The sequence below is a fragment of the Rattus norvegicus genome, chromosome 1, assembly GCF_021556685.1.
Source record: "Rattus norvegicus strain SHRSP/BbbUtx chromosome 1, alternate assembly SHRSP_T2T, whole genome shotgun sequence".
Taxonomy (NCBI): Eukaryota; Metazoa; Chordata; class Mammalia; order Rodentia; family Muridae; genus Rattus; species Rattus norvegicus.
Genome location: NC_141534.1, coordinates 131,646,177 through 131,671,116, shown reverse-complemented (window position 1 = coordinate 131,671,116; position 24,940 = coordinate 131,646,177). Strand labels below are relative to the sequence as shown.

The following is a 24,940-nucleotide window of genomic DNA, read 5'->3' as shown; positions in this document are numbered from 1 at the left end:
AGCAGTGGCAGAGGTAGATGGTGGCACGCTGTCACAGTGGCGGTGTAGTCAAAGCAGCAGTCAGAATAGTGTGAACATAGAGACCTGTGGCACTGGCCCATTCCTCATGGCATTCATGGGCATGAAGTAGATGAGAAGACAATTAAACTTTCAAAAGAATGAAGTCTAACTCGACTCACAAAACAGAATCACAGCCTGTGAAACAAGTTTTTTTTTCCATCTTTATTAACTTGGGTATTTCTTATTTACATTTCAAATGTCATTCCCTTTCCTGATTTCCGGGCCAACATCCCCCTAACCCCCCCTCCCCTTGTATATGGGTGTTCCCCTCCCCATCCTCCCCCCATTATCCCCCTCCCCCCAATAATCCCGTTCACTGGGGGTCCAGGGCTTCCCCTTCCACTGGTGCCCTTACTAGGCTATTCTCTGCTACATATGCGGTTGGAGCCCAGGGTCAGTCCATGTATAGTCTTTGGGTAGTGTCTTAGTCCCTGGAAGCTCTGGTTGGTTGGCATTGTTGTTTTGATGGGGTCTCAGGCCCTTCAAGCTCTTTCAGCCCTTTCTCTGATTCCTGTGAAGCAAGTTTTAATGTCAGTTTTTAGAGACAGAACCCATTAAATGAAAAGGATATAGACTCCCCTTTGGAAGTAGCCTGTTTAAAAATAGAAAAAAGAAAAAGAAAAGAAAAAAATTAGAGTGTGAAGCATTCTGCCCATCTCCCTCTAAGGGACCTGTGACCATTCTCAAAGATAACTGCATTGAGGAAAAGAAGAAAAATCAGCTTTTTGAGGGGGATTCTGTTGACTCTGAACCGACCCTAGATCTTAAAGAGCCAAAGAATCACCATGGTCTCCCTACCATGGTAGGTCAGTAGATGATTGAATTTTTTGGTAAGTCCACTCACAATGGGACCAGTGGCTCCCTAACCCTACCTCATGGCTTCTTTTCCAAGTTCCAAAATACAGAATTGAAACATACATACTCATCAGGATCCCCATTTTTTGTTCCTGACCTGGGAAGTGAGGCTAGGACGTCTACAAAAGCCAAGAGGCAGCCACAAGAACTTTCTCTACCTAGAGCAACAACAGTAAGGTAAAAGCAGTAGTCATTTGGTCGGGGTGGGGTGTTGCAGGGGTTAGTTTCATCACCAAGGACCAAAAATACAAAGGTGGCAGTTTTCACCCCATCCCCATCCAGCAGTCAGTCCTGTTAGCCTATACGGGTGAATGGACCTGGGAGAGTAACGGTGGATAATCACAAGCTTAAACTTAACCTGGTGTTACACCATTCTTGCTTGCGCAAAGTAACACACCGTCTGGTGGCTGGTAGGTAGTTATTGATTTGGTAACGGCTTCTTAATAAATCCTTGTTAATAAAACCCACTACACGGGCTGGAGAGATGGCTCAGCGGTTAAGATGACTGACTAGTCTTCCAGGGATCCTGAGTTCAATTCCCAGCAACCACATGGTGGCTCTTTTATGATAAAGTGCCTACTGTGTGTGGCTTGTGGAAGCAAGCACCTGCTCACAGGGGCATGCTGCTCCCTCCCGGTTACCAACTGGTGCAGAGAGCTGTTAGCTTTGAGTGGGGATGAGGACAGGAGATGGCTCTGCAACACCTCCAGCGTCTGCCGAGGATGCTGCTCGACCCCTAGGGACGTATGACGTGGCAGGCAAAGCCATGCTGGAAAGCTTCGGTGGCAGATAGGAATGCTATTTGGAGCTTTTGGCAAGCACAGAAAGGTGAGCTCAAACTCTGCAGCAGCATCTGCTGCGTTCTGCAGGTAGCTGTTACCTTTTTATTTTTATTTTTATTGAGGAGGAGGAGATTCTGGGAGATTCGTGTCATGTGTACCATGGTCACAGTAGAACACTTTACCAATGAGCCATCAGCTACCATGTGACCTGAGCTATGTACCCTCAGTTGAATGCCGACTGGCCAGAGTCATGAAGGCAAGTGTGTACAGCAGCACTTCATGGCATCCGTGAAGTTGAGCCTGACTGTGTGAGGAGGACCCGAATGCTGTGGTCCCCACTCCTGCTGTAACTATGGAACTATGACTGTATAAGAAGTCTCTTGCAACCAGCAGATGGGAAGAGAAGACTTAGGTCTGATTACAGAGGGTCATTCTTGACATACAGAAAGGGGACACCTGTGGTACTCCAGCCTCTTTCTACGACATCTCCAAAAGAACTGTGTATGAGGAAACACTCTCACTGAACAGCAAGCTGAGCAGGGCACCTGGTTGCTCCCTTTTCTTGGGAGAAATGACCAGATACACACTGATCCATGGCCCGTGCCCAGTGGTTTAGTTGGATGGGACTCAGGAGGAAAGAAAATTAATGACAAGAAAGTATTTGTGACTTGAAGAATGATTGCTAAATGATGGAAAGCAGGAGGGGCTTTTAATACCAAGTGACTAAGATGCCACCGTCTGTGGAAATAAGTCAGCCTCTCTTCCCCAGCCATTGTGGTCATTGCCTACAATGAGGGGCTGAACCAAGTTGCTGTAAAGCCAGGAACAGAGGCTACACATGGGCTCAGCAACGTTGTCTTAGTTAGGGTTGTACCGCTGTGAACAGACACCGTGACCAAGGCAACTCTTATAAGGACAACATTCAATTTGGGCTGTCTTACAGGTTCAGAGGTTTGGTCCATTATCCTCAAGGTGGAAGCATGGCAGCATCCAGGCAGGCATGGTGCAGGAGGAGCTGAGAGTTCTACATCTTCATCTGAAGACCTCTAGGAGAAGACTGACTTCTAGGGAGCTAGGAGGGGAGTCTTAAAGCCCATGCTTACAATGACACATGTCCTCCAACAAGGCCATACCTCCTAATAGTGCCATTCTCTGGGCCAAGCATATTCAAACCATCACAAACATGCATAACCGAGGCTGCTGTGGCTTCGGCTATTGCCAAATGCTCAACCTTCTTGCAGCAGAGACCAATGATCCCTAATATAAGCCATTCCCTGGGATAATCACCAGCTACTTGGAGGCAGGTAAATTCTATTGTCTCTCCCACAATGGAGAAGTGATGCTCTGTTCTGAGTGGAATGGATAATTAGTTTGAACATGGATTTACCTCCCTCCGCATAGCACTCCTGCCAAACTTACAAAAGGCCCCCTCCTGTGCTAGAACAGCTTCTGAGCAAGGAGCTCACTGTCCAGAAAATGGAACCTAGCAATGAGCTCACTGAATTTACCATGTTCTCCATGACCTCGCCAAATGCCACTAACTGATGACTTACTGACTACAGAGATCTATTTTTCCCAATTCTAGAGGCTGGGAAGTCTGAGGTCAAGCCATTGGCAGACTGGGGTTTGGTGAGAGCCCACTGGTGGGGAAAGCAGCCTTTAATGGCACCAATATGTGTTGGGAAAGTTTAACCTAATCACCTCCCCAAAGAGCCAACACCCACTACCATCACCATTAAAGGGGATCGAATACACACATTCTGGGGGGCACACATCCAGACTGTAGCATCTACCATGCTGAAACAGCTATCTTGATGGAATGTTGAAAGGACCTTTTGAATATTATAATGCTATGTGGGGACGCTTTGCACACCTGGCCAAGGTTCTCCACAAGGCTACTGATGTTCTGGCACTCAGCAGTGCTTGCCAGCGTCCAGAATCAGGACTTGTAGATCCAAGAATCGTGGAAATGAGAGTACATCGTTCACTGGAAACTCCAGTGCCTCTGCAGCAGAAAGAAAAAGTTTTGCCCCTTGTCCCTACGAGCGTGTGTTCTGTTGTCCTAGAGGCCTTAGAACCAAAAGGGAAAATGCTGTGACCAGGAGACACGAAAATGACTCCATTGAGCTGGAAAAACAGGCACATTAGACTCCTCGTGCCTTGGAATCAACAAAGAAAGGAGTTACTGTGCTGGGTGGGGGTGGCTGATCCCGAGTCCCAGCTCAGACTGTGGATCTATGATGCTGATTACAATGGAAGCGGGGAAGAGACTGTCTGAGATGAAGACAGCCCTCACAGCATCTCAGAGTGGTGCTGTATTCTGTGCTTCAAGCCAATGGAAAACTAGATCCTTGCTAGGGAGGGCTACTAACGGTCTAGACCCTTCAGGAATTAAGGTTGGGCCCCCCACCAAATGAAGGACCATGTATCCCTGAGGGCTTCCTCACGTACTGCTGGGCTCAGTCACATGCATCTTGTTCCTAATTGTGGTGTTTTCTTGGCAGATTGTCCCCTTCATCTTTATATAATGCCTTTGTTTCTTCCTGTAACAATTTTGTTCCCGAAAGTTTCTTTTATCTGGTGTGTACGCAGTCATCCAGGCTCTTTTATTACTATGTGCATGGGAAGTGACTTCCTATCCCTCCTCTGTTAACTCCTTTGTATCTTTCAAATGTGTCTTTTGGTAACAGCTTGGAAAGAAAGGGTGGAAGTCAGACATGTCAACATGCCATAAAGCTCATCATTCTTGCCAAGACTTGGAGGGCTTAGTTGCTGTAGCTATTGTTGTACTGATCTGTTCGGGGTTTTGGTTTTGGTTTTTGGGTTTTGGGATTTTTTGTTTTTGTTTTTTGAACAATCCTCCTTGGAGTGTTGCAAACCTTTGGTTGATCTCTGGAATTTGGCCTTTTCTTCAGTGCTCTGCCTGCAGACTCTGCTGCCATTCAGAAAGTGACCCTCCACTCATGTTCCCTTCCCCAATAGGTCCACCTGCCTCTTTGTAAATCCACCCCTCAGCACAATGTAGCATTTCATCAAACTCCCACAAACTGCAAAAGCCGTGCAAAAGGACAAAGAAACAAAGGAAACCGAGAATGTTTGCTAGTGGACTTGGTGTCTCTTAAGAAGATGGTATTGGGCGTGGTGGTCCTTGGTGCTCAGGAGGCTGAGGCAGGAGGATTGTGATGGAAATTAGCAAGCACCGGCTCAAAATGACTTTTATTAAGTGGGAGTGTAGCTCAGTGGTAGGACATTTGCTGAGCGTGCACTAGCCCCAGTGTTTGATCCTGAGTTCCGCTCTGAGGTCCGCTCCTGCAAGTGTGAGCATTTGAAGTATTGGAGATCTACGGCTTCTTCATTTCCTGTCAGAGCTGAAAGTCCTGGACAAATGGAAGTGAAATGGATGTGGAGTTGCTTTCCTCCCTGAGTGTGAAATAATGCTGGGTTCCCAAACCACAGGAAAATCCATGTGAGCTAATCTTACGTGCCAGTTAATCAAAAAATGGAGCGGGAGACAGTGTGGAGGTTGAGGACTAATATTTGGTATTTCTTTCTGATGGGCATACAGGCACCTTGTTCCCAGTACTCATGTGTATATTACACACGTGCATATATAAATAGTTTTGGCTGTCCAGGATCAGATATGCCCAGTATCAGCTACTACATCAGTGAGTAAAACAGCATCAATCCCTCAAAGAACGGTTCAAATTTCAGTTAGCATAACACATGACTCTGAGCAAATGGATGTGACTCAGGCTCTGCTATTGGTCATCCAGTCCTCAGCCCCTTCTGATGGTGGTCCATCATAATCAGTGATCATCACAACAGACTATTAGTGTGCGGCTGTGTGTGTGTGTGTGTGTGTGTGTGTGTGTGTGTGTACCATACCGTGTGTGGTAGTTTGAATGGTAATGGCACTCATGGGCTCATATGTTAGCAATCGTGGTCTCTGGTTGATGGAACAGATTAAGAAGGATTAGAAGGTGTGGCCTTATTGGAGGAAGTGTATTACTGGGAGTGGGCTTTGAGGTTTCAAAAGCTCATGCCATTTTCAGCTCTGTGTGTGTGTGTGTGTGTGTGTGTGTGTGTGTGTGGTGTGTGTGCTTGTGATCATGTGTGTATGCATATGCTTATGTATGTGTATGTTTGTGGTATGTGCTTTTACATGTGTATGTGTGTGCATATGTGTGTGTGTGTGTATGCTGGGTATCCAAAAGCTCCAGTCCCCATGCTTACACAGAGCTCTAATCCACCAATCCACCTGCACAACCCCATGGAGGTTCTTCCAGAGTATGCCTGTGCTTGGTCAGTGGACATTGGCTATTAAGTTTTGGTGCTGGCACAGGGATGCCAATGCATCGCTGTCTTTTCTTGTTGTGCTTGAGGCATACAGCATTGTACAGAACTGGAAAGAAGATATTGATCAAGAAAAAGGTGCAGAAAAGCAACAATAAACACAGTGAGGATGGAATTCAGTTGCAGTCTGTTACATAAGGGGAAGTACGGAGGGAACAGGCAACTGTGAGAACCATACTTTCCAAGGCCATAGAAAGGAAGTCAGCAGACCTTACTGAGTGAGGATGGAAAGATGTAAACCTGCATAAACCTGTAATCCCATCACTTGAAGGCTGGGGCAGGAGGATTGACGTAAGTTCAAGATCAGCCTGGGCAACAGAGTGAGATCCTGTCTCAAACAAGAAACAAGCAAACAAAAAGAAACGTTGTACTAGTATGCTCCAGCCTTTCTGGGATAAAACCCTGACCAAAAGCAGCTTGGGGAGGAGAGAGTTTAAGTTTACAGTTCTGCATCACGGTCGTTCACTGAGGGAAGGCAGGGCAGGAACTTGGAGCAGGAACCTGAAGAAAGCCATGGGAGAATGCTGTTTACTGATTTGCTCCTCGTTGCTTGCACAACCTGCTTTCTATATATTCCACAACTACCTATCCAGAGGTGGCACCATCCACAGTGGGCCAGGCCCTCCCATAACAATCTTTACTCAAGAAAATGCTCACACCGACAGATCAGGCTGACAGGCCAATCTGGTGGAGGCAATCCCTCAATTGAGATTCTCTCTCCGCAGGTCACTCTTCTTTGAATTCACTTGACAAAAACTAAGCAGTATGAATGTGACAAAAAGAATAAGGACATAGTAAAGGAAATATGATGAACAAAATGTAGAATTACATGAAAGGATCCCTACGATCCTGCATGGTTGCCGCGTCCAGGTAACAGAATGCTGATAGGAATTGTTCACCAAAGCACAGAAAAGGCACTGCGTGAGTACACGGTGCCTTAGAAGCCAAGCATAGCTCCAAGTGCCCGTGATTCTGTGCCTTTTGTGGATGTAGCCGCATGTAGGAACCATGTAGTGGCCAGAGATAGATATCAAATGTCTTCCTCAAACCTTTGTCAACCTTCTTTTAGCCCAGGTCATTTGCTGATTTGGCAAGACTCACTGACAAGTCCCGTGTTTTTACAGGGTACTGGGGATGGAGCTGGGGTCTCCATGCTTCAAGCACTTGGCCTACTGAGCCGCATCACCAGCTCCACCCCCTTCCACAGAGGGGATTGCAGGCCTCTTGCTCGCATAGTTTGCTTTTAATTCTTAATACCTGCAGTATTTGAAATCATAGTGTAAAATGCATCTGTTGCCTACTTTTCTCCTTTTCCCTACTTTATTGGCCCCACGATATTCTCTTTTTACTAGTTCCGCAGTAAGTTTAAAGGTCATGGGACAATCTCAACTTTTCACAACTGATTACTGAGGTACAACTCTACATTTCCAACTCTACATTTCCACTGTCCAGAGCTACCACGTACGTGAGGACTGCGCACCGTATAACATATATGCAACACACTGGGTAGAAATATAAGATCATCCATCACGTCCAGGCAGAAAACAAAACTTGTAAGAGACAAACCACTACGCAGTAATCATATCCATTTTCCCCCTGCTCTGAGATTCTTTGCGGTCATAATAGACTGCAAATAGGCTGTCAACCCCCTCGGGGAAACTGAGGCACGTGGGGAGCGGACCTGCGTGTTGCGAGGTTCTCTTAGCGCCGCCTCCAGGCCGCGCCCGCCGCCGGTGCGCAGCGGTGCCGAGCTCGCGCCAGGCGGCGAAGAGCGGGCGGAGGGCGCGCACGGCGGCGGTACCGGGCCACGCACGGCGGCGCGAGCGGGCCACGCACGGCGGCAGGAGCTGGAGCGGGGCGCGCGGTGGGGCGGCGGATGGCCCAGAGCTGATCTATGCGGCGCTTGGAGGGGCTGTGTCTGCGGCGGCGGCGGCGGCGGCGGGGCCCTGCCCGGGAGCGGAGCGGGGACAAGATGAAGTACCAGAAATACCTGACGGTGCTGCAGATGGCCATCGGCGTCACCCCGTCCAACCGCGGCAGCCTCCTGCCGCTCAAGAGGAAGCTGTGGTAAGGACTCGGGGCTGGGGCGCGCGAGGACGGGGGAAATGGGGATACCAGTGGCGCGCGGACAGGGACTGGGGTGCTGAGGGTGGGAGGGCAGGGCCGGAGCGCGCGGATAGGAACAGGGGCGCAGGAGCAGGGCGGGGGCTCGGGGCCTGGCAGCGATGGGGCGCGCAGAGCTGGTGGAGCAGCCATCGCCCAGCGCCCGGGCCGCGCGCCGCGCTCCTGCGGGCGGCTCCGAGAGCGCGCGGGGAGGGAGAGGCTGGGACCCCGCGCCCTGCATCCCGGCCTCGCTCGGGCTCTCCTTCTCCTGGGCGCCAGGAGTGCTGGCTGGGAATTGCACGCAACCGCCGAGCTCTGCCGCAGACCGCGACATAGCCCTGCAATCCACTGGTCCTTGTCTGTCTGTGTGGCTTCTGTTATTTCCCCGAATGCACCTGCTGTTGGGCACATAGTAAAAGATGAGCTGTTCCCACGCTAAAGGGAGGAAGTTGTGATTTTAGCGTCGCTTTGTCGAGGACTGTCATTTTATCTGCACGATTTCTGCTTCCTCCAACCTGGAAGCTGTTATGGAGGTAATTGAAAAGAACACCGTCAAGTGAAATGTCTAGGAATTAACCAGATCTGCTTCGCACAGTCGTTTATCCCGTAGGTTGCATGTTGTATTAGCATCCAAATATGCCACATGGGATCCCAGGGCCACCTGGGCATTCCACTGACTGGAGAGGTAGGCTTAAGATTCACCCACAAAAGAAACAGGAAAGGCAAAGTGGTGGGTTGGGCATAGGAGTCTGGAACCAGTAATTGTGAAAGTCAACGACCGTTTTAATTGGAAAATTAGTAGTTAGTGCTCAGCACAGGATATGAATATTTTATTTAAATATTCAGTTCTATTGACTGTGTGGTAATATATTCCTAAGTAGAGAAACCCAAAGTGAGGCTGCTTTTGGGAAGTGGAGAAGTAACTTCTGCTATATAAAACCTGAAACAATGCTTCAAAGTCTATCTGGACTGATCAATCGAAGAAATGTGGGTTTTTAAAAAAGAATTCCAATAGTGGTCAATAGTGAAGGAAAGACCACAACTGTGGTCACAGAGTTCAAGTCTCCCCTGTGCCACTCACAGTGTGACCTTCAGCAAGTTATTGTCATGGGTAAGTGGAGACTCTTGTTATCTCTCTGATGGCGTTACAAAGATCAGCTCTAATGTCAAACCAGTCTGTTCCTACTGCTTTGCCTGGGTGAGTAACACAGGCTTGGGAAATGTTAGCATTTGATAAAAACAAACTTATTTTGAAAAAGGCATTTACACTTGCTAACCAGCCAAGGACAGCACATAGAAGGCCAGATTGGTAAAACTGGCAACAGTTGGATTAAGATGTGTTCTTGGTGGCTGGGCGTTGGTGGCACAGGCCTTTAATCCCAGCACTCAGGAGGCAAAGGCAGGCAGATCTCTGAGTTTGAGGCCAGTCTTGTGTACTGAGGTAGTTCCAGGACAGTCAGGGCTTCCCAGAGAAACCCTGTCTACAAACAAACAAACAAACAAACAAACAAACAAACAGGATGTGTCCTTGGGGAAAGGGGGCGTGGCTCAGCAGAGGAGTGTTTGCCTAACACATGCAACAGCCTGGGCTTGAGCCAAGCACTAAATATTTAGTACAAATATATAATATATATATATGTATATATATATGAAAGATTTTTTTTGCAAATAAATGAAGACTGGGTCATTCTAAGGCAGAGCAGGGTAGTGAGTGCCTATATTTCCATCACCTGGGAAACTGAGGCAGGAATATATCTTGAGCTCAAGGCCAACCTGAGACCCTGTCTCAACAAAACAACTGGGAAGATGGCTCATTGGGTATAAAGGTGCTTGCCCCCAGGGGCTCGTCGGGCTTAGAGACACACACAGTAAGCCATAAAACAAATAGGTCACTCTTGGCTGTACCGATGGCATATGGGGGTCAGGGAGGAGATGTCAACACCACCAGTTCCTCCAGCCTGGAACTGTGCATTTAACTGGCTAATTTTTCAAATAGAATCTCTGTCTCTCAACTAGGATATAAATTGCACAGAGAAGGACTTTTCTCTATTTAATCCATTCCTAAATCTCCTAAAAAAAAAAAGTGGCCGCAAATAGCTTCTCAAATAAATATTAGTTGAATAAATATGTGGATTCTCTGGGGGGGGGCTCTGGGATGCAAACCTAGAACCACACACAGATAGGCAAGGCATTTTCCACTCGGCCACGTCCCAGGCCTAATAAATGGATTCTTAATCATGCACGGCTAGGGAGGAAGTTTAAGGAAATAATTTTCCTGATGCTTGATATGGGCTAATGGAGAAGCTGGGAGGCGTTCAATGAGATTTATTCTGTTTCCATCATTTGGAGGGTAAAGTCCCCAGACACAGAGTCTATGAAGACTGGACCCAGGTAATAAAATCCAGGTAATTTTTGTACTCCAGCAATTCACACTGGAGGCCAAGAGTGAATCAAGGTCAGGAATGAAACCGTTTTACAGGAGAGATGGCTCCCTGGTTAAGAGCACTGACTGCTCTTCATGAGGTCCTGAGTTCAATTCCCAGCAACCACATGGGGGCTCGTGACCCATCTGTAATGGGATCCAAAGCCCTCTTCCGGTGTGTCTGAATAAAACCATGTTGCTAAGAGATGGCTCACAAAGAAAGCTGCTACGTTTCACATCAGCTTCTCCATGTTGAAGAGCCACTTCACGTCCATCTAGTGCCAGTGTACAAAGTTTCAGCTAGGTTCATCTCCTGTCCGCAGTGGAGAGTAAAGCGCATAACCTCTTCTCAAAACAGAAGTACAATTCTTTTTTTCCCCCACATTTATTTATTTTGTGCGTGGTGTGGGTGGGCTGTCTGGTCTATACCACGTGTGTATGAGTGGGTTCTCTCCTTCCCTTTGTGGGTCCCAGGGGTCAAACTCAGATCCTCAGGTTTGGCAGCTCTTATCCAGGTGGGCACCGCATCTATTAGTGGGGTCCTGTAAGGGACAAAGGAAGACAATGAGGAACACGGAGGAAAAGGCCATGTGAGAACAGAGCCATCTCACTGCCTCCCTCGCCCCCTTTTTAAGTTGGAAAATGTTGTGCTGCCCAACTCCTGTATCTATTCGTTTTCCTCCAGAATTTTCTTCGAGATAGCGTTTCATCTTGTCAGGGCCTTGTAGCGATTGCTTGGGGAGTTTGGGGAACAGCCCTGTTAAATGTTACACTGTTGTACTGGGACAGTCCGAGTTCCAGCTTCAGAGCTGTACATAGGAACCTACCTCAGATTCCAGCAGTATAGCCAGACCTTGGAAGGCACTGGCGACGGCATCTGCCCACTTAGAACATGTGAGTTTATACTATAAGATCTGCAAATATGAAGGTGTGTACCAAGATGTTTCTGAAAATGTGTAATGTTCCTCCCCTCGCCCCCTCTCTCTTCCCCCTCTCTCTCTTTGAATGATTATGTTATGTGTAAAAAGACCTCGTGCCTGCAAAGCTTGTGCCGGCATGAAGGATGGAGTAGGTGGTCTCATGCTTCGTTCCCACACTCGAGTCTACTTTGGGTGCTGTTGGCTCTTATCGTCCCTTTGTGTGGTATCTCCTGGTTTCCTGACTGGCTCTGCAGAGGGATTGTTGGATCTATGCATCGACTGAGGTGGAAACTCAAACAACCTTACACTGGAGGGACCTCCTCCCAGATCATCCCTTCCTCGAGTGTCCTGGAAAGAGGAAGCGGGGGCATTTTTAGTCATCTGTTCCGGATGGTTGTCACTGCTGTTGTGGTTAGAGTGTGAGTGCCTTTCTTCCCTGTCGTTGTTGAAGGCCTGCTCTGCCAGCCCAGTTAACTGCCAGAGGTAATCATTGGCCGGTGATTGGACCATAAGGTCTCTGACCCCATCTGTGGACTCCAGTGTTGGCGGACTCGTTATTGGAAGGTGTGATTGGAAATGGATGGAGACTTCCAGGGCAGGGAGTGGAGGGTGAGTTGAAGGGTGTCAGTGTGGCCGTGTCCTTGGAGGCTTTATCTTGTCCCCAGCCCCTGTGTGTTAGCTGATTTTATTCTGTCTTCTCCATGTGGTGGGCAGCTTGTTTTTCTCTCACAATGATGTTGCTGCTTCTAAGCCCAGAAGCACGGAGTCAGCAGATGGACTCAGTGCGTCTGAAATGCGGTGCCCAAAGAAGACTTTCCACCTTCGAGATTGTTTCCTCTAGGTGTTTGTCACGCAGACCGAAAGTTGATTAACGTAATGGTTGGAACTGCCGGGACTGCTGCCCCTGCCTGGCCAGCTGTCTTTCTTTGGGGACCACACTGGTTGCTGCACTGTGTTTTCCTAGGACCCTGAGAACAAGGACTGTGAGTCCTAAGTCAAGGTCTACCTGCCCCGGGTGGCTCTGGGTTGGACCTCCTTGTCCTTCCTAGTTATGGTGGCCCAGGTGTTCTCAATGGCCCTGCTACTCCAGTCCCTGACTCCACGAGTTCATGGCCATTTGCTCCGTGCCCCTCGCCTCCTTTTCTGCCCTTTACAAACGTGCATCGCTGGATTCAGGGCCCATCTGGGTAATCCAGGATGCTCTCGTCTCAAGAACTTCAACTTGATTACATTTGCAGATGCCGTTTTTTCTAGTGAGGTGAAATTTTTCCGCAGGCCCAAGTAATAATTACCCTGATCTATTTTTATGTGAAATGTGTCAAATGTTTTCATAATAATTTTATTTCCAACAGTCTTGAGGTTTGACACCAACTGCTCCAAGGAGTGCTTACACTGACCTTAGGCAGGGGCCAAGCCAGCTCTGCTCAGTTTACTCAATGGTTGTTGGAAGTTACATAGTCTCAATGTGCTTGTCCTGCAGCCTCCACCTCATGGTGGATGGTGAGAGCTGCTGGTTAAGTCACTCCCTGTAGACCCAGTGAAGATGCTTCCCAAGCATCCTGTCCTTCCATTTAGCCACCTCTGTGAGGTAGGTTCCGGTCTGTCTTTCTTTGTTTTTACAAGCAAAGTCACTAGCTTGCCTAGACAGGAGTTTCATGCTGGTTACTGGAGTTAGAAAGACACTTGAACAGGAAGAATACCACCTGGGAAAAGAGAATGGCTGAGAATAGATGCAAAGGAACCAGGGACTGCCTTGTAGAAGAGTCTTTTCCCAGTGCCGGTCCATGGTGCACCGCTGGGTTGCTGGGTCGACAAGGTTTTCCTGCAGGACTGATCCCTTCAGTACACAACCAATTGTGCTCTTCCCTGAGGAAGGCCGCCTCTTCTGCTCCCAACTTTCCTCAGTTGCCTATAGCTCTTTGAGTAAGATTGAGCCCTTGAGGGACTTTTCCTGTCGACTTTGGCATGTTCCTTGGTGTCGCCTTTGTTCTGCTCATGTTTGGCCAGTTGCATTGGCGAGACTTCATCGCTATAGCTTCTGATACTACAGTCTCACAGCAAACTCCCTGCTCCTCTGCCCCTCTCTGCCCCTCTTGTACAGTGTGCCCTAGGCCTTAAGTGCAGCGGTATTTTGCAGATATCTCCACTGGGACTTGGCTCTACAAATCTACATTTGGATTGGTTGTGGTTTTCTGTAGTGGTTTCTGTCTGTTGAAAAGAGAAATTTCCTCAATGGGGTGTGTGTATGAAGACCGTACTTATCTGGAGGTATAAGGACAGATATGTATGGATTATCGCTAAGCTTTAGTAAGTTAGTAGTTGTAGATTCTCCTCCAGCAATCATGCCCTCACTCGCTAGGTTTCCAGTACCAGGCATGGCTTCTCGGTTGTTGAGTGGGTCTTAAGTCCAGTTGGAGAGCTGCTGGTCACTGCCAAGGCGTGTGCCAGTACTGCACCCTGAGGGTCAATCCACGCTGGGCACTGATGTGGTCCTGGGCACTGGGTAGGACTGTCGGTTGCCTCCCTTTGGCAGCTTGCGTGGTGCCCTCTGGTACTACGATCATCAGGGAGGGGGCTTTCAGGTCAGTTCCAGCTCAGGGGTCTCTGAGGCCTGACTGAAGGGCATTGAATCTTCAGCAATAGGGCCTTTCACACAGTTTTCAAATAAGCAAATTATGGACTTTGTCCTTTTCACAAGTGTAATGAATGTATTCATCTATTACATGAATAAATTATTGGGGGTTCTCGCTCGAGTCTGTTAACTATAAACTACAAAGAAGGTTTGCTACCCTTAAAAATATTTTAATGACATCAATTTATTCATGCATATGCGTGTGTGTGTGAGTGATATGTAGTGCATGCATGTGTGTGTGAGAGATATGTAGTACGTGTGTGTGTGAGTGATATGTAGTTAATGTGTGTGTGTGTGTAGTCCATGCTTATGTGTGTGTATAGTGCATGCGTGTGTGTGTGCATGTGTGTGTGTAGTGCATGTGTGTGTTATATAGTGCATGTGTATGTGTGTTATGTAGTGTGTGTGCATGTGTGTGTGTAGTGCATGTGTGTGTTATATAGTGCATGTGTATGTGTGTTATGTAGTGCATGTGTATGTGTTATGTAGTGCATGTGTGCATGTTATGTAGTGCATGTGTCTGTGTGTGTGTTATATGGTGCATGTGTGCGTGTTATGTAGTGCATGTGTCTGTGTGTGTGTAGTGTATGCATGTGCGTGTGGGGGTGATATGTAGTGCATGCGTGTGTGGGGGGGTGATATGTAGTGCATGCATGTGTGTGTGTGTTATATAGTGCATGTGTCTGTGTGTGTGTGGTGCATGCATGTGTGTGTGTGGGTGATATGTAGTGCATGCGTGTGTGTGTGTGTATGTGTTATGTAGTGAGTGTGTGTGTGTGTATTGCATGCGTGTGTGTAGTATGGCACCTATGTAGAAGTCAGACATAGTTTGCAGGAGTCAGTTCTTTCATCCCACCAGGGTCCCTGGAACTGAACCCCTGGGTATGTCCACTTGGGCTTTACTGGCTAAGCCATCTCATCAGTCCTTTACCACCTCAGTGAAATGTCCTAATAAGGATTAGTGTCCTGCACATGCCACCTGCCGTACTGCTCTCAGTACCCAGCCTCCTGGTCCCACACCGTTGTTCAGAATTCCCCTTCCTGGCAAACATTTCTGCACTGTTGTTCATTAGCGTTGCCTTGAGTCCTCTATGGCTGGTGACTGCTCATGGTTTATTTATTTCACTGTTTCATGTGCCTGCATATGTGTGTGCACTGTGTGTGTGCACTGTGTGTGTGCACAGTAACTGTGGAGTAAAAGTCACAGAAGGACTTTGGGTCCTCTGGAACTGGAGCTGTGAATGGTTGTGAACCAGCAAGTAGGTGGTAGGAACCGAACCCTGATCTTCTGCAAGAGCAGCAAATGCTCTTAACTGTGGAGACATATCTTAATTTGCATCTTGTCAAGTGATTAGTGATAATCTTTGTGGATAATTTTCTTCTTATGTAACTGCCTTGTTTTTAACCATCGTATTTATTTATTTGTCCCAATTCTTAATTGTTACCAAGTTCTGTTACACTGGAAACGGAAAGGGGTGAGGCAGGGTGGCCTGGACATCGTTTGTACTATGTGGGGAGTGGTCAGAAATGACAGCAAGCACAGCTCCTGATTTGCACGCATATTGACGGGAGGACAGAGACTCCTGGACACATTTGGCCTCTAGGATGGGGAACAGAAAGACATTTTAGCTGTGGGAAGGGGCCTGGGAGAGGGAGAGGCGGTATACAGTGTAAAGGAGGACTGATGCATCACTGTGTGTCTTCTAAGTGTGATATTTCAGTTTCCTGGGGGACTTACAGAACTTCACTGGCCCATGTCAGGTTTCCAGGACTGGATTTGGACAGCAGCCAACAGACAGCCAGGGGTTTGCAGCTTCAGGTGTGACATGATTGATTGGACGAGATTGGTGTTTACTTTTCCCTGGTGGCCTCATCCAGGAGATTGCACACACAGGGAACTAGAAGGAAATGGTAAACCATTTACTGGGTGGGTAATAACATCTGGACAAGAGCCAGACCCAAGTGAGGGCCTTCTCTAGGAAGCAGACTGCATTACCCGTCAAGGCCAGCAGGGGAGGATGCAGGCTTCCCTCCTCAGCAGCTAAGGTAGTGGAGCCTCCAGTATAGACCACACCTAACCTATCAAGGTCAGTAAGTACAGCCAATGGGAGCAGGATTCCAGAAGCCAGGAATGGGGCCACATTGGAAACAGGGAGTCAAGCACGAGGGGCCTGGGGTCTTGCCTTTTGGGCACATTGGCTATGCCCAAGAAGAAAATGTGGTTCTATAAGAAAATTAGAGGATCATGAAGAGAGAGAGAGAGACAGAGAGAGAGAGAGACAGAGAAAGAGACAGACCTTTCCTCCATTCTCACTACACTCAACTCTCTCACTCTGAAGTCCAGGCTGGCTTGTAACTCACTATATAGAGCATTCTGACCTCAAACTCAAAGCAGTCCCCCTGTCTCAGTTTTCCATGCTGGATTTATAGGTGTGAACCATTAAGCCCCACCAGAAACTGAGATGTTGCCCAGAGTCACACAGCTACACCGGAAGATGTCAAGGATCGGACCCTAGTGTCATTCTGTCCTCACGTTACTCCTGTTGGTAATTACAGCAGAGTCCAGCTGTCCTGCTTTACTTGAGTCTGGTGTGTGTAATACTCCTACTGAGACAACTGAAATTTAGGATTTGGGAAAGAACAGCTTTCTTGTAAGTCAGTCATTAATTTCTCCTTACTTTAGGTCCCTGTCAACAAAAAGAGTTCCTTTGAGTATTCCTGGAACTGTCCTTGAAAGTCTGAATTACTCCGTTGAGCTCTATAATACTGGGGTCAGAGAAAGGAGGAGTACCTTAGGCAGGACGGAGGGAGGAAGGAGGGAGGAAGGAAGGAGGGGAAAGTTGTTGGGGGAGGAGAGATTTTTTTAGATTGAGTTTATTCCATGTTTGTTTGTTTGTTTGTTTGTTTGTACTACATGGATTTTGTCATAGGGTTTTATTGCTGTGAAGAGACACCATGACCACAGCAACTCTTATAAATGAGAACATTTAACTGGGGCTGGCTTTCACTTTCAGAGGTTTAGCCCATTGTTGTCACAGCGGGAAGCGTAGTGGCCTGCAGGCAGACATGGTGCTGGAGAAGGAGCTGAGAATTCTACCTCTTCATCCAAAAGTAGCAGGACGTGAATGTCACACCTCTTCCCACAAGGTGCCACTCCCTATGAGCCTATGGGGGACATTTTCTTTCAAACCATCACAGGCCTTCTCGTTAGAATTGTTGGCAACCTAAATATTCTGGTCCACCAGAAAACCGACCACACAGCACTCTGTGGGACCATCATTGGTGCACAAAGAAAGTAAGGAAGAAAAGAGAAGCAGTATCTCACCTGGGCTGGGTGTACATGGTCACTTCACCTTGGTCTGGAGTTAACATTTTCCATTACTACCAGAGTCACCATTCATTCTTATTCCCAGCGAAAGAGGAAGGAGTTTATACCAAGCCTTTTAGCAACTGGTGTCTAACCTTTCAGAGACCTGTTAGAGTTTTTAAGTGAATGACCCTCCTGAACAGGAGCCTGCTTAGACTCAGACAAGACGCCATGTTCTTGGGAGTCTCTGGCCAAGGTGGGGCCTGAGCCGATGACCAGCAGATACACACTAGCTTCATGCATCTATTAAATATTTGTAGATGACCCTGGTGGACCTATGGTGGTAGTTCCACTTCTCTGACTATATTTATGATTTTTTGTTTTTTCTCCTCCTTGTACTCTGTATTTCACTGAATCATTTCAGATAAGCACTGTGCACCCTAGCCGCTTGTAACTGGATATACACTTCATGGCAGGCTTTAAGTTTTAGGCTTACAGGTTTGGGGAAAAGAGACAGTTGTATGGCTTCCTAAGAGAGATCTCAAGAAACTGTATTAATTTCCCAAAATAGAGTTAGCCCATGTAACTAGTACACAAGAAATAGAAAGAAAAGTTGGGTTGTAGAATTTTTATTAATACCTTATTATTAATTGTTTTTAAATTTAAGTTAAACATTCTAAATTAAGATATTAAATTAAAATTGTATATGTATTTATGAGGTTTTGTGTAATGTTCAGTACATATATATTTATGTATATACATTATATAGTTTTAAATTGGGCCAGACCTGTGTACCTCCCCCAGATTTATTTCTTTACGATAACAATATCCAGTATTCTTTGTTCTAGCTATTTTGAAATATGAAGTGCATCGCTTTCTTTGGTAGGGCCTCTTAAATGGTTCCTCTTCTAAACCCTTTTTTGCCAAGATAATTTTAAGTGACCTCAGCTATATAGGCATATAAAATATGTATTCATATAATATTTCAGTGATAATAAATTATTAAAAACTAAAGCAGTTCTTTGGTATATATATAATTTTGCTATTCGTTAGCTTGAAGCCAGTTTGCATACGGAGAAGGATTTGCTTGTTTACTTCACACAGAGTTCAGCCTCTGCTGGAGTTGTACTGTGTGGTATAGCACCTTCCTGTCTCAGAGCATCATGGTTTGATAACCACCAATCCTGAGAGCATTACTTTTCTTAAGTATAAAATAGTACAGTTATGTTTAGGGCCATTTCAGAAATTGTTGCAAATTTTATCATAATCCCAAGCCAAAATTCATTTAACAATTTTTCCCTGAAACTCAAATCAGCAATTCAAAGAACAATTTTTGTCTTTGTGTATATATATATATATATATATACATATATATATGTATGATGTGTATGTATGTGTTTATTATGTGTGTATGTATGTATGATGTGTATGTATGTGTATATGTGTGTATTATGTGAGTATGTATGTATTATGTGTATGTATGTGTATATTATGTATGTATTGTGTGTGTATGTATGTGTGCATGTGTGTATGTATGCATTATGTATGTATTTTTCAGACGGGGTTTCTCTATGTCCTCCTGGTTGCTCTGGAACTCACTATCACCAGGCTGGCCCAGAACTCATAGAAATCTGCCGGCCTCTGCTTTCCAAGTGCTGAGATTGAAGGCGTGCACCACCACACTGGGCCACAGAGCAATTTTTAAAACTAAACATTCTAACAGAGCAAAATCCATAGATAGGCTAATTTGATACTTACATGTTAAAGACCGACAGCAGGAAAATACTGTCTGTTTCCTGTGTAGAAACATGCATCGTGTTTCTATAAGAGCAGAAGACTTATCTCCAGAGAAAAGTGCAGTGATCTGAGCTGGGGTTGCAGGCAGTACTCACCCATGTTCCCTGGCATCCTGCACAAGCTATCAAAGTTCACATGTTGTATGTTCAGAAGTAACACTGCAGTGAAGCCACAATGCGACCCAGGCAAGTGCTGTCTGCAACATTACGTTTGATTTTTGAAATTAAGTTTTGGATCTTGCCTGAACAGAAACTTTTTATTGTTGCAAAACTTCCCTTGACCACATAACATTCCGTTATGCCAAAATTTCCCATGACTATGAGTTATATGACCCCATGTGGGGTTTTGATCTACAGTTTAAGGAGTTGTGATCTGTAGTTACACACTGCACACAACTGCCCATTCTTTTTTTTTTTTCTTTCTTTCTTTTTTTCGGAACTGGGGACCGAACCCAGGACCTTGCGCTTGCTAGGCAAGCGCTCTACCACTGAGCTAAATCCCCAACCCCACAACTGCCCATTCTTAAAATTAGAACATTTTCTTGTTCGCTACTGGGGTTTTAGGGTTTTGGGCTTCCTCATAGTCTCTGAATGGCAGCTCTTTTCTCCCTCCTGTAGGCTGCTCCTCCACTCTTGCTTGTTCCCTGTTTAGAAGTTGTTTAGTTTGATGTAATCCCATGCGTTTATTTTTGGGTTTGGTTCCTGTGCTTTTGATGTCTTGTCCAAGAAAGTCCTTGCCCACCCCAGTGTCCTGAAATGTTTCCCTGTGAAGAAAGCCCTTCATTGTTCTGGGAAGGACTTTAGCTGCAGAGAAGACAATGGAGCTTCAAGGTTTGCTTTTTTCCATGTTGAGAGTCCCGAGCATGACATCATCAAATCCGTACTTCGGGAACTAAACTGGAAGGAGGATTTACAGGAAAGGCATCAATGATTTAAACATTCGTTAAAACCGAGTTAATGACAGTCTGAATAAACAGTAAAGAATGTCCTGTGTGAACTAGCATTCTGAGAATTCTGACATGCGCTTAGTAAGGGAGGTGCTGTACCAAGAGGAGAGGCTTATAGAATCACTGTTCAGAGCACAGCTCTGTGTGAGGGCAAACCCAGGGATGGAATGGAGAAACACAGGAGCACACTTAGTGTGATATCCCTGGTTGATGGTCTCTTCCCCCTCTCCATGATAGTAGCTGACAGATTACTTTCTGCTCTCTTACTTCCTAAAGCAGTTTCTGCTTGCTGGGCCACAGATGAGGCTGCCTCTAAGGGATCTTGCCAAGTTTCTTGACCCAAAAATGTTTTCCCACAAATCTCCCAGCAGTGAGTCCTGTGTCTCTGTTAGTCACTGAGGGCAGGCACAATGAATACTGTAGCAGGAAAGGACAGCCCAGTACAAATGGAAGTGACCCAGGACTCCCGGGATTAGCAGGGCCCTGAGGAGAGAGAAGACAGTGGACAGAACGTGAAAAGGAACTTTGCGATAATGTTGTCTGGATGCTTTTCAAGTTTTAAATCAGTAGAAAAGAGAATGGCTAGCCTGGCCAAACAAACGCGGAGGAGTAAGCTAAAGAGAGCAGAAGGGTTCACAGATAGGAAGCCTGCCTGCTGTTTGGAGCCATAGAGCTCAGGGTGGTGTGGAAGCACTAAGAAGGGAGCAAGGAGGTGTAAGGCCAGTTATTGCAGAGGAGAGGACACACAAGGGAGAGCACATGAGGATGCTAGTGGACCTGCTCATGGGAGAGAAGGTGAGTTAACTATCTCTACAGTCATCTCTCAAAACACTGGATTGCATATGCACAGGTTCCCCCCGCTGTGGGGGAGAATATGCCTTGCTGTCCTTGTAACTATTCCTGGGAGGGCAGCATTGCAGTTCCTCGTGTGACGTTTGCATTGTATTGGGTGTTATATAAACGACCTAGAATGATTTCAGCTATGTGGAGAATGCACATAAATCATGTACAAGTATTTCGCCGTTTTCTGTAATCGATGTTAATGTCTACAGGGAGTTCAGCATATGTGAGTATGTCTGTGCGTGTGTGTTTACAGTTAGCCTGCTAGCATTGGAGTCGTCCTGATGTAACTTCAGACTGCTACTATTTGGAAACAGAATGAGGTCCCAAGGAAGGTGGAGTCAGAGAAAGCCCTGTCACACTAATTAAGCAGAAAAATAAGGAAGAAAATATTTACATGAAAATCTATACGACAAGATGGCAGGAATACGTCTAAGTAGATCGGTACCCATACTCAGTTCAAATGGACTCATGTGGTCTCAGTGGACACTCTAACTTCATGTCAGGAGATAGAGATACAACCTAAGAGAGAAGGAAGACTAGTCGGGAAGACTGAAGAGGTAGGTGCACAAAAACATAAACTAGAAAATGTAAAGATTAAGACACAGATGGGAGAAATGGTTATAAAGATAGCGTTAAAGTAAAAGGTGTCGTGGGCATAGAGACTTTACGTAGACTAAATCCCTTAGATCCGAGTCTCAGTATTAAGAAATATGGAAGACAAAAGGTAACAGATACGTAAAGAGCAACTGAAAAGGCCATATTTGTGGTGGGAAGTTTTGCAACAGATCTTTTTACAGAAGTCAGTTCAGCAATGCAAAATCACAAGGACCATAGAGAAAGTGGGCGTTAAGTCACCAGAGTGGTGGAGATGCTGTGCTTCCGTAAAGATTCTGAGTGTTTCCTTCCCTGTACCACTGATTGACACACACACATGCACACACACACACACATGCACACACGCACGCACACACACAGATGCACACACACGCACACACACACACTAGTAAGGCCTTTAGGTAGCTGTGCCTATCACATTAAGAGAACTCCCATCCTGCACTTGCATAGCCCTCCAAACACTTTCTTTGGTAAAGATTGCACTTGTATGCAGATGTCAAAGATACTCGCTGTCTTAGAACCATATGGTAGGACATATTTGGAAACTGAATTCCCGTCGACAGGGGAGTGGTTTAATAAATAATGTTACATCTACATAGGAAATACTATTTAGTCCTTAAGATCTATGGCTGGTTATGGGAATAGTTTCAAAGTCTGTTGAGTCAAAAAAAAAATACAGTACAGAAAAAAAATTGGTCACCTTAATAATAAATTATAAAAAGAAATAACACACAGCCAGGCGTGGTGCCATCTGCCTTTAATCTCAGCACTGGGGAATCAGAAGTAGGTATAACTCTGTGGGTTTGGGGCCAGCCTGGTCTACAAAGCAAGTTCCAGGTCAGAAGAGCTGTTAGCACAGAGAGACCCAAACACACACACACGCACACGCACACGCACGCGCACGCGCACGCACGCACGCACGCACGCACGCACGCACACACGCGCACATATGAAAGACAGGAAGAAAAAAGGAGGAAGGAAGGAAGGGAGGGAGGGAGGGAGGGAGGGAGGGTGAGTACAAAAAAAAAACCCAGTAAACGTACACCTTGCTTAGAAGATTGTCTGAAGAACAGGAGACCACAGCATGTTTAGAAGGGAGATGGAGGTTTGAGGTAAGAGGAAAGGGGACAGCATATACTTTCCATTCTCAAATTGTTCTGTACTTTTCAAATATACCTACATATATGTACATTCATTCTAAATTGCAGGTGTCCTTGGCTGTTTTAATACTTGCTGTCTTACTGATAACGAAAGCATCTGGTAACGTCGGCATCTGCGTCAGACAGGGTGGTCAATGCCTGTAGTCCAGCAGAGGGGAAAGAAGCTCAGGCAGGAGGGGGTGAGTTCTAGGCCAGCCTGGGCTGTGTAGCAAAACCTTGTCTCCATCCCCAAATTAAAACTATTCAAATATTTGCTATCACTCCAACCTATGTGTCTGAAAGAGAGATACATCGAGGAGACACACTTTCCGACAGCATTTGAGGTGTAAAAGTGTAGATGTGCCACAGATGTTAATATGTGAATTTGGACTGTATTACAGTAGGAGATGTCATCATAAAATGATCGAAGTGGCTTTCATAACCCATTCTCAGACAGTCCCATTGCTTTGTCTGGCTTACTGCCTCCGTCAGACAGCAGTGAGCCATTTCCCTGCAGGTGCTAGGCAACTTCTCTAGCCAATTACCTCATGCTATGCCAGCAGAGACTCAGAGACAGTCTGAGTTTGATATAAGAACATAGGCCCTAGGATGCATTCTATGGACACTTAGATTTTTTTTTTTTTGCTGGTTTTTTTTATCTGTTTTTCTAACCCATGATCATGCTGAATTAAGGATTGACTCTCACGTTTACACTTGTAAGGTATGGTTAAATAAGTCTTATTCATGCTTACCAAAAACCTGCTAAGCATTGTCTGCGTGTGTGCACAGTGACGGCTGATTTGTCCCAGATGTGCCAGGCACTGGACTGAGTGCTCCGTGAATCACTGCCCAGAGGGAAGCAGATGCCTCCGAGTTCCCAAGGACGCATCAGCCTGCACTGAACTGGTTCTGTAACCAGAGGGTGGTTATAGAGTCGACTTTTCCCCAATCTTAATTCTGAAATATTTGAACTCTGTCAAGAAAATTCCTAAAGTAGTTAGCTGCTAAGAAACGTTCAGAAATAGTATTTGATAGAATGTGAATCTTGGAAAGAAAAACAAAGTGTCTGGCATTTCCATAGCAACCTGCGAGTAGCCCCCTGTTCACCTGTAGACCGGTTTCTTTACGCATCTCCCGCTTTCTTGCAGGGTAACTCCATCCTCTGAAAACCCCCATGGTGCTACTTCCAATGTCAGCCAAGGGAAACCTTCTCTAAGACGAATTAAAGGGAGACTACATCGAAGCAAAAGCCTTGACAGTATCGACTTCTGTGAGCTCACTGTAAGTGGACTGGCTCTGCTTTTCTTATCTTTTAAAAAATAGGAAGTGTTTATTGGAAGTGTTTATTGTATTTTTCTGATAAGTGCAGCAAGCTTGTTCTGTGGCAATCTATTCTTTAAATGACGTACCTTCCAGCAGACCATTTAAAGCCAATGAAGATGCTTTACTAACTAGTACCAGTCTGATACCTTCAGAATGAATGGTTCATAATGAAGATTCCTCTGCAAAGATGAAAGTCCCGAACATTCCAGAAAAATAAATAAACGAATTGAGAGGCTGGGACGGGGAGATGGCTCGGTGGTTAATGTGCTACCACACAAGCCTGAAGGCTGGGCTTCAGATCCTAGAACTCAAGCAAACGTTCCATCATTTCAGCCTCAGAAGGACAGGTGAGCATGCAGACTAGTGTGGCCGGCCGCATCGGCGAGCCCTGGACTCTGCCTCATTGAGTGAAGCTGAAGTGTAATTGAGGATGACTTGAGTAAACCCTGGCCCCACATGTACATGCCCACCACACAGATGTGCCCACACAAATGCAGAGTGTACATACACGCGCGCGCACACACACACACACACACAGAGAAAGGAAAACAATCAGATAGACTGTTGATTAAGTTTCTATGACAGTCAAGTTCATGTCCAATTAAATGGTAGTCTGAGCATCTGATTAACTCCAAACACCAAATGTCCTAATAGAGGCAGACGTGAGTCTCCGCTCAGTTGATGGTGGTGCCTTCTGTTTCAAGGCACCTGCAACTGACGGTCCTTCCTTCCCGGGCGCATGACAAGCTTTCCCCTGATACATTCCCATGTGGTTTCGGAGGAACACTGACGTTTCCAGGCTCCATTCAACTCAAACGATGCTGCAATGCCACAAAGGAAATG

The 24,940-nt window shown here is 46.2% G+C and overlaps 1 protein-coding gene across 6 annotated transcripts in view; it reads left to right on the top strand.

Moving 5' to 3' along the window:
* Positions 1–7,809: 7,809 nt before the first annotated feature.
* Positions 7,810–24,940, top strand: part of Tjp1 (tight junction protein 1) — a 244,817-nt gene continuing 227,686 nt past the window's right edge. For 5 of the 6 annotated variants that reach the window (XM_087655268.1, XM_087655266.1, XM_087655264.1 and 2 more), the window contains exons 1-2: positions 7,810–8,117; positions 23,923–24,055. In XM_087655268.1, the coding sequence (XP_087511394.1) occupies positions 7,945–8,117; positions 23,923–24,055 (306 nt within the window). In that variant the 5' untranslated portion in view covers positions 7,810–7,944. The remainder of the gene's footprint in view (positions 8,118–23,922; positions 24,056–24,940) is intronic. The other variant, NM_001437500.1, reaches the window with a different exon arrangement.